Source organism: Sphaerodactylus townsendi, linkage group LG04 (genome assembly GCF_021028975.2).
Source record: "Sphaerodactylus townsendi isolate TG3544 linkage group LG04, MPM_Stown_v2.3, whole genome shotgun sequence".
Classification (NCBI taxonomy): domain Eukaryota; kingdom Metazoa; phylum Chordata; class Lepidosauria; order Squamata; family Sphaerodactylidae; genus Sphaerodactylus; species Sphaerodactylus townsendi.
The window spans coordinates 70,225,627-70,235,805 of NC_059428.1; the positions used below are offsets into that span (position 1 = coordinate 70,225,627).

General features: G+C 41.0%; 1 protein-coding gene across 1 annotated transcript in view; it reads right to left on the minus strand.

Annotated features, from left to right (window-relative positions):
* Positions 1 to 10,078, minus strand: part of C2CD2 (C2 calcium dependent domain containing 2) — a 36,979-nt gene extending 26,901 nt beyond the window's left edge. The window contains exons 1-3 of the mRNA XM_048494077.1: positions 9,078 to 10,078; positions 7,211 to 7,354; positions 3,590 to 3,644 (exon numbers count right to left, since the gene is read on the minus strand). Coding sequence (XP_048350034.1) covers positions 3,590 to 3,644; positions 7,211 to 7,354; positions 9,078 to 9,341 — 463 coding nt within the window. The 5' untranslated portion in view covers positions 9,342 to 10,078. The remainder of the gene's footprint in view (positions 1 to 3,589; positions 3,645 to 7,210; positions 7,355 to 9,077) is intronic.
* Between the last annotated feature and the right edge of the window lie 101 nt (positions 10,079 to 10,179).

Sequence of the window (10,179 nt, forward strand, 5' to 3'; positions counted from 1 at the left end):
CAAACATAATATAGTGCATTTGGGTTGGATTCTAAACAAAGTCTAATATTTAATATTCATCAACTGGAAAAAGGACTCAAACAAATGCTTCTGTAGCTTAAATGTCAGCCTAACACTTAGGGTTAAAAACTGTATGGGACTGAAGTGTTAATGAGCACTTTAAGAGTGGAAATAACACCTGTTTCATATATGTGCTATATCTTATGATTTTAAAAGGAGGATGGTGTAACTTTTAGTTGTATATTTTGAAAAAAAATTGTCACATATGGTGACACTGTTGGATGTGAATCATCATCATCAAGGACTTAAGAGTTCTCAAGCACTCACTTCTCTATATAATACTGAAAATTCTCAAGGTTGCTCATTGTGCCTAGTTGGCAAATATTGGAAATGCAGCATTCTGTCTGCAGACCCTTTGTGGTGAGCAATCTGGATCAGCAGTTTCACTAATGACTTGTAATGGGGGCTTGCCAAGATTCAAGCCAATCAGTGCAATTTCTGCTCTGGATCTTGGCTAATACTTATTACTTGTTTTCTGACTGCTGGCAGTGTTCTAATAAAAAATGTTGTGCCTTTATAGTCTCATGTTAGCATTTCTTTGACTGCAAGGAGTGTAATGCCTAGTGCTTTGTACACCAGTAAACTTATTCTGTACTTCCTACTCCCCCAATTATTTTGATGTGAAAATACTGCACTGCCTTGCTTTTCACACCCTTGTATAGAACAGACATTGAGTTTCTCTTCCACGCCTTTTCCTTGAATTCTGCAGGTGCTGCAGTGTTTCTGCTCAGCATTTTAGATTTATAATCCCTCACTTAAACCTTTCAAGCTGAATTAGATATAGAAATAACAGGACATTACTGATACAATTAAAATCAAATTTTCTGAATCGGGCAACTTGAATATTGGTAATCAACATTATCTATAAAAATTTGAAAATTAATGAATCAGTAAAAATAATAAAAATCTATTGTTACATGGGATAGGTTAAACTATATGAGACACTGGAGATGGTTGATCAGGTCTCCATTTTCTTCAGTTAGGCTTCATAAGGAGAGGGAAGAATAGATGAATCAGGAGCTTAACTTTTTCCCCAATATAAATCTGTCCCAACCAGAATCTGTTCCAGTAGAAGAAATATAAAGGTATCTAAATTGAGATTTTAGCTTGGGGAAAAAGATTATGCTGGGTAGAATGTGGTGATCCTAATCTATTTTTTCTTCATTTCCTCCTCCAACCAATGTCTGCTATTATAATCTGCAGAGATGGGGAATCATGATTTGACCTTCCAATCAATGCTGCATGTTAGATTGCTCCCAAAACATCTACTTTGCTTTGTGTTAGATGGCATGTCATAGGGTTAGAAGGTACCTGATATGTGCAAGACCTGTACAACCCAGACTTGGTTTCCACTTGCACAAAGGGAGGAGCAAGTGTGTGTTTTGTGTCAAGTTACTCTAGAGCAAATAACTCTAGAAGCCATAGTGAGCCAAGTTGTATGCTTATGAAGATGTTGGAGAAAATTTTCTCTTGTGTGACTTCTGGTTTTGTAAGGAATGCCATTGTTCTCTTTCTAGGTCCAGACAGATGGTAATAGTACCACATCAGAGAAACTTAGGGATGTGTTGCAAAATCTCATCAATTCAGCATCTCCTTCTATGATTTTAAGTGCTAAAACTATGGATATAAAAGCAATACAGGTAATTCTTGAGTTAATTGTCTACTACAGGTTCGTCTTTAATGTTCATAAGATTTTGTAACTCTGTGCCTTGAATTGGTCTGCATGATTAATTTTATATGATATTTAATATTGAAACTATTGTCTGAGTTAATGGATGCATGTTGCAATATTAGCTTAGCATTTATACACAGTAGTTTTAATTGTTTTGCTTCCTTTTGGCAGAATGTGCAAAATACGGGAACTCTTCCTCAGGGCACCAGTCCCCCTAAACCTCCAAGGGCTCATGAACTAAAGCTGCTCATGAAAAACATCAAAGCTACCCTGACCAGTCAGAGCACTGCAGGTAAAACCACCTTTTTGCTCTTCTTCCCCTTCCCGACAAGGTTCTTTTCCAGTACGCTTCTTTTTTTTGCACCATGTTATTATGAAAATGTTCCTTAGCTTTAGTTAGATATCCCATAACCCCAGAAAAGGATCCCATGCTTTTGTAATGTATAGGGTTTTTTTACTGTTTTAAACTTATTTTTCTCAAGCATCTGGTGTCTATAAAAAATGGAAAATGCTGAGTAAGACACTTCATGGCATGTTGAAAGTTCAGATGTTCTTAGATATATAAAGAGTCACAGTCTAAGTCAGGGGTAGGGAACCTGCGGCTCTCCAGATGTTCAGGAACTACAATTCCCATCAGCCCCTACCAGCATGGCCAATTGGCCATGCTGGTAGGGGCTGATGGTCATACTTCTTGCCTTTCTTCCTCAAGATGTTCTCTTTCCCGGGAACACAGGTTAGCCCTAGTGCAGGGGTAGGAACCTCTTGGCTCTCCAGATGTTCAGGAACTACAATTCCCATCAGCCCCTACCAGCATGGCCAATTGGCCATGCTGACAGAGGCTGATGGGAATTGTAGTTCCTGAACATCTGGAGAGCCGCAGGTTCCCTACCCCTCGCCTAGTGATTCCTTCTAACTATTTGTTTCTTGATTGCTTTTAAAAACAGAAGAAACTTTTATTTAACACTACTTAACTATTCCACAGGCATTTAAAAACATTACACTTTTTAATCAACATTTTCACAAAGACAACCATCAAAATAAGGAAAGCAGTCAGGGAATACACTCTTGAATTAGAGCAAAAATCTTCCCCAATGCTCCAATTAATACATCGAAGCAAGTTTCCCTTGGGCTGCATGTAAAAATAATGGGATATGACTGTCAACATAGCTCAACTTTCTTTAGTAATTTCTGAAGGCGGCAAACTGGCAAGACAATAAAGTCTATAAGCATACACTCCTATGAAACAAGCCGGCTATTAGTTATGACCGAGTATGCAACCCTGAAAGTACTTAAATCTCAATCAACATAATAAACAAACACTAAATTGCTTCACAGTTACATTATTCAAAAACAGCAATATGTGTCTAAACTCCTCTTAGTTTAGACTAAAATTACAATAGAACTTACTGCAAGATATAGCAACAAAAAAGTTTTAAAAGTATTTTATCTGGTTTTAGAAGTAACATGGGGAACCAAAAACAAGGTTTATCCTAGTCAAATGTTATTTCAGTTTATCCAGCTACATATTATCCAGAAAACTGCTTGATTGGCCTCAGAATTCCAAACCATCTCCCCTCAATTGAACAACCCTTACAACATTGGATGACTTCTTATGCAAGCACCTTTCTCCATGCCAAGAATTATCTTGATTGCACAAGTTGTTGTATGATAGTCAAATGGATGGTTTTGTTTTGCACAAGTTCAGCGTTAATTAAGCATATTCCTCCTTTAATTTACAGTACTTTTTCAGACTACAAGATTTTTCCCTTCAATCCAAAGTCACAAGCAGCTCAAAACTTTAAAAAGAGCTGGTTTGGAAAGTAATGGGAGAAAACTGTAGATACAGTAGATACTTGCCTCTATGAACATGTGGAAACTTAGATAAGCTAGGCTGCTCCCGTTTCAGAAGACACTATGAATATTTTGAGATAAGAAATAGCATTTCTCATACCTCTTCAGCATTCACTTATGAAAGGTGTTTTACAGTGCAACTAAGCTGATTTGAAATATATACCTTCATAATCAGCATTCCCATCACTTTTATGCAATGGGCACCAACAGGTATACAGTCAGGTGCATGAATACTTTAGCGCTGCCTTTAAAAGATCATATCAAGGCACAGGGCTCAGGTGACAGTTCAGGGAGACAACAGGGGGTGCCCTCTCATCCCAATGGCTATGTGGTTGTTCAGCTTATCCCAGGACACAGCTTCCAGTAAGACACACATTGCTTGCTTTTACATGGAGATTTTGCTCCATTTTGAATAACAAACTGTGGCAAGATTGTTTGCACACATCCAATCATCATATATTAATCATCCACTTTCCAGTTCTCCCTGACTTTGGTTTGCTTTTTTCAGAAAGACTGCAAAGTGTTTTTGCATGCTGTGTGGATGTAAAGGTCTCACACCCATCTGCTCCATTTTCTTTTTCTCAGCTCCCTAGAAACCATCCCACAAAGGCTTTGTTTTAAATCAGTGAATTGTTAAATCATTGAATTCCCAACTTCCTTTAAATAAAAATGTAATAATTCAGAGGGTGTAACTACTATTGCTCTGCTTTTGAAGGAATCTCGAAAGATTCAAATACTGTCTTTGACTGTGTTCAGATTTATCTGATTTCACATTTGCTAGGCATGTTAGTTTCAAACAAGCCCTAATAACTTAGAAACTGTAGGGACCAGATTCAGAGACCTTTATTAGGCATATAAGAATTCAAAGGAATAAGAAGACTATGGCAAAAGACTGTTATGTTATTGTACCACAACCCAGTAACAACTACTCATGGAACAGCTCTCTGATAGCACATGGAGGAAAAATGGCAAGTGACAAAAAAAAACTGCACCCCAAAATCTCATATGGGTACTGCTCTGTTTCCAAGGTATCCATGAGAAAAAAGGGTAGAAACACCTGTAGGTAATCAAAAAGAATATTCTGTACTATTGTAGATGCAGCCTCTATTTCAACGAAGTACTGAAGTTAGGTGAATTTCATGGACATTAAAGTCAGCCAGCGAAGAAAGTATTAAGACCAAAATATGGTTTAAAAAATCCCAGACAGTTAATTATGTTAGTTCCTACAGCAAAACACAAAAGAGTCTTAACCATTAAGATATCATGCAGTAAGTTTTCATTGAAAGGTATAATAAATCTGTAAAGGTACTACAAGACCACACAGAAAAATCACTCAACCAAACATAACAAGCATCAACAAGCAATAGAACAGCAGAACACTAACTGGTTACTCAGCATTCACAGATTGTACAGCAGGCTTGCATAATTTGAGACCTAATGAGCTGAGTATAACCCCCACCCCCACCCCCCAGTTGTGTATGGTAGCTCACAAGGAGCTCAATAAATCTGTTTTTGCTTCCCATTTAACATTATAAAAGACTATGACTTGAGCTGGCCACAATTCATAGCCAGAGTATTGTATTCAACTTGTCAGAGCACAAGTTCTGAAGGCCTACTATTCAAGGCACACTATTTGAGGGAGATATTTTGGCAGGTCTGTCGGAAAAGCAGGAAGGAAATATCTTGCTATACAATGACACCCCCATTATATACACACACACTGAGCTACCAATTCAAGATCTTAGGTCAGGCCTCAGTAGCATATTGAATCTTTTCATAAGATTCTGCTAACTTTAAAGACATAGATCATATATTAATAGATATTTAATATTTCAAGTATTTTAATAAATAAGAACTAAATGCCACCTACCACTAGATACATACAAGCTAAAGATCTCCCATCAAACAGAACTATTTTGTTTCCTGAGTTACAGGTAAGGCTTTCAGAAGATTGTTGGCAGAGATCACAAACTTTTCCTCACAGTTCTTCAAGAATTTCATTATCTACTCCAAGCTGATAGATCTGGAAGTTACATGTACTTTTAGAAGGGGAATAGGATTTGCCAAAATGCAACCTGCTGTGGGAGAGGATCCTCAGCAGATATGTGATATACTAGTCTCTTACAAGAAGAAAAAGAAGAGTTTGGATTTATATCCCCCCTTTCTCTCCTGTAGGAGACTCAAAGGGGCTTACAATCTCCTTGCCCTTCCCCCCTCACAACAAACACCCTGTGAGGTGGGTGGGACTGAGAGCGCGCCGAAAAGCTGTGACTAGCCCAAGGTCACCCAGCTGGCATATGTGGGAGTGCACAGGCTAATCTGAATTCCCCAGATAAGCCTCCACAACTCAAGCAACAGAGCTGGGGATCAAACCCGGTTCCTCCAGATCAGAATGCACCTGCTCTTAGTCACTGCTCTTAGCCACTACTGCTCCTAGAATTAATCATTATACAATTAATCAGGTATACAATTTCTTACCTCCACTAATGCTATATTATTAAGTATTATAGCACAATGCTCTCGCTCTTCATAATTAAAACAATTCACCTAATAAAGTCAATGTATCAAGAATCCTGCTACCCACATACAACATAATCTTTTGTAAAGGTTTCAGTTGGCTATTACACATTCCCAGTTTCACTTCTGATTGGAAAGATAAGCCAATTCTAACCACAGCAGGAAAAATGCAGATAATTTTTGCTGCTCTATGATATTTCTTCAATCAACGGTTTCTGAATTGATACAATCATGTGACTAACAAAACAGGGAAACTTGGACTGTTTGCTAGTTAACATTTACTTTTAATAATGAAGTGAAAGTATCTAGAGTGCCACTCCCTTGGTTTGCAACAGTGGGAATAACAAACACTACTAAGTGAACTTTGTTCTGGGTGTGTCTTGAGCCAAAAGGAGCAAGAAAAAGCAGATAAGGCTGCAAACCTGTCCTCAAGGACTAGCCTACAAAACATAACTTGGTCTACTCATGTTTACACAGGCGGACACTGAACCATTAATCCACACTCTTAACTACCACCACCAATTCTGAAATTAATAACCTTGCTCACAAGACACTTTCATAACAAACTTCAGCACCAACTTAGATGTCAGGACTTATACTCATTTACTTTTTACATGGGAATGCTAGCCTGCTTTCAGAATTCCTGGCATACCTGTGTCTGATTGGTGACTAGTCAGCAATATAGGTCAGGGTTTTTTTAATGGAAAGATTGCAGGTAGATTCTCAGTGAGAATAAAAGTCTTTCACAGAAGCATTCTTTAAGATATTGTAGTAACAGTCAAATCTAACTGTGTTTCAAGTTTGCAAATACAATGTGAGCCACACAAAGAGACTTTCACAAAACAGAACATTTTCTGATAGTGAGCTGTGGTCATAGTGGTTTTATACCAATGCTTGGCCTTTCTCTGTTCTAGTAAACCCAGTAAAAGAATGAACATGGGTAAGGAAAGAAAGGTCAGTGCAGAAAATATGGAATTATTATACTAAAAAACTCAGTAAGCACAATTTTCTAGTTGTCTCTGAAATTCTTCTAGCATCTATGTTCAGAATATCAGAACAGGACAAATGAGGAAGAAAGACTCTTCAGACTAAACACCTGCAGAATGTTACCTTTTCTTCAGCAGACTTTATCACACTGACAACTTGTTGCACAACAAGCTCAAGAGGTTGAGGAGCTGCATCTTCTTCAAACGTAAACAAGTGTGAATCCTGGGGTGGTGGGGAGAGAAGTGGTAGGCTTATTTTACTGACAGCCTTCATAAAATGAAAAGATGACAAAACAAAGCGTTCAGCAAGTAATAAAGTTAGCCATGTTTAAAATGACACAAAACACTTGTTAAATGGAATATACTCTCTATTACATAGATTTGATAGCAAAAGGCATCAGCACTCCCCAAGCCAATGTGTGGAAATCTAATTATTGCAATCATGTTAATTGCAGTGAAGTTGCATTTAACAACATATACATTATATGCAGGACATCAGTGCAGGACATCACGTTAACTCTGTGTCCAAGGATGCTTCAGTGAAGTAGCTGAAGCAAAACAGAACTTCATTGACTTTCAGATGATGGCATTGTTTTGAATTTGGAAAGCTCCGAGAGGGAGTAAAACACTCTGCGCTGCCAGGCAGTGAACTCATCAAAAGAGGATGCAGTTGCTCTCTTGGAAAGGATGTATGTACGTATGCAAGGCATTGTTATTTTCCTATCAGTTTTCCTACAGTTTGCTAGCTTCCTAGCCCATATCCTATCCTCCTTATAATCTGATTTGTTGTTTTAAAAGATTAAACTAATGAACATGCTGCAGAGATGTAAATTAGGTAACAGTGCAGGGGCAGATTAAGGGGGTAAATGGATAAATGATCTCTTTGTGTATAAAACAGTGTTCAAAACTAGGAGAGCATTCACTTTATTTGATCATGCTGATTTTCAGCCAAAAAGACCCTCAATAAAACCAAAGATTTAAAAGTTTACAATTAAACTCAAAAACAATATTTAAATAATTATTAATGAAATTAGAAGTAACCATCCCACATTATCAATTCAACTCAAATGCTTTCTGGAATGAAAATGTCATTAGTATGGAAGGCCATGAGGAATGGAACCACTCTCATTTCCTGGTGGAGGCAGGTCCAGAGCTTAGGGTCAACAGCTGAAAAAGCCCAACCAGGGGGCCCGCATGAACAACCTCTCCAGACAGCGTTCTTCCCCACAGGAAAGAACCATCTCTGCGTATTTCTCAGAGCTCAGGCAGGATGACACAGTAGAAGCAGTCCTTCAGCTATTTGAACCCAAGCCATGAGGCTTTAAAAGGGACAAGACCAGTGGCTTAAATTGGGCTAGGAAACAAACAGAAAACAGGGATGTGCTCATTATAGTTAAGTACCAGCTAATGCCACCGCTGCTGGGTTTTGTACCACCTGACATTTTCGCTATTTCTATACTACTGTATGTAAGTGATTTAGGCGGCGAAAACTCCATCAATGTTGAGGATATCTTAAAGCCACAAAGTAGAGTTAGAACTGTGACATTAAACTCAAATATTAACACACCAAGTTCCACTAAAATATGTCCCAAGCTTCAGCAAGTATAGTCTTCCTATACAGTACTGATTGCCTCTGAGGAAAGCACCTGCTGTGAAAGCAGATCCACGACAACACGTTTAATTCAATGCAACTACATGTTCATGTGAATGCTTATTGCATTCAGGTCACCTTGAAGTACTACTTGCAAGCAATATGGGCAGAACACAAGTTTCTGACAAAGAAAGCCTGAAAAGGGGGGGGGGGGGGGGGCCGGCATCCTACCTATACGCTTAGAGATTTAGACTACTAACATTTATGGTTCCCAAATACTGTGTTGCAAAAACTGCTATCCCTAGATAAAGGAAGAAAACAGGGTTTCCCCGAGAAGCCGCTACCAGTCCGTTTCAGGATTCAGCATGCCCCATTCAAGGCCAGGGGGGCAGTCGCTTACCTCCCTCCGCTTGGCTTCCCAATTCAGCGCAGCTATCCAAGCTTTCCGCCACTCGCGCCTCCAGCTGTTCAGAGACAGCAGCCAGGCGAAGAGAGACTCCTCGTCCCCCTGAAGAAGTTCCGACTGGGGCGCGGGAAGAGGCTTCTCTCCGCCTCGCCCGAGGGCGCTCAGGCCATACTGCACCAGGTAGACGACTACGACGGCCAAAGCAGACACAAACAGGGGCAGCAGAGAAAGCCACTGCACCTCGCCCAGCCAAGCCATGACTGACCATCACTAGTGCCGTCGCCCCCTCTCCCTAGGCTCGGGGCAATGCTTCACATGGCAGACAGGCAAACTGCTCGCCTGTCGCCGGGGCTCCGGGCATCTGCAAGCCTAGGCGACCCGTTCGCCTCCTGAGATAAGTTGTAAACAGGGGAGAGGCGAAGAGGACGAAAGGCCAGGGAAGGACATGGGCCGCTTGTCACCGCGGCAGAAGGCGCAACTGTGCATGCGGCGAAGAAACCGGGTGCTGCTGCTGCGCCAGGGAGAAACCAGCGTCGCAGGACCTGCCCCGCGGAGCAAGCGAGAGGCGCGGAGGCGGACGCGCGTTTAATAAGCGTTGCAAACAAAGCCGCCTTCCCTGCCCAGGAGACGAACAGCAGGGAAACGACGCTTTGGTGCTCCTTCCTCGAAAGGGGCCGGCGCAGGAGTTCCTGTGGCCAGACGCATCCTCCTCCTCCTCACGCCCTCGCTTTCCTGCTCCCGGTTCAGCCCCGGCGAGGACTGCGGATAAGCTGTGGGACGAGGCGTGACGCGGAAAGGCTCGCAAGCGCCCTGCAAGTCTGCCCCCGGCACCGCATGATGGTCTTGCAAGTCAGCCTGCTGCAAGGACTCCCGAGAACCTCTTCATCCCCCCACCCCGAACTCTTCCGAGCCGACCTGCCTGCAAAGAAAATATTAGGGGGAAGGGGATCTTCCACCTGGACGCGGGGGCGACCGCTTATTATTCATCTGCCCTTCCCAGACTGCACCTCACAGTCCTTAAAGGCGCAGCGGCTACCACAGTTTACTGGCAAATGCAAAAGCGGCCGTGGTTTTTTAATCAGTACAGGGACGTAAC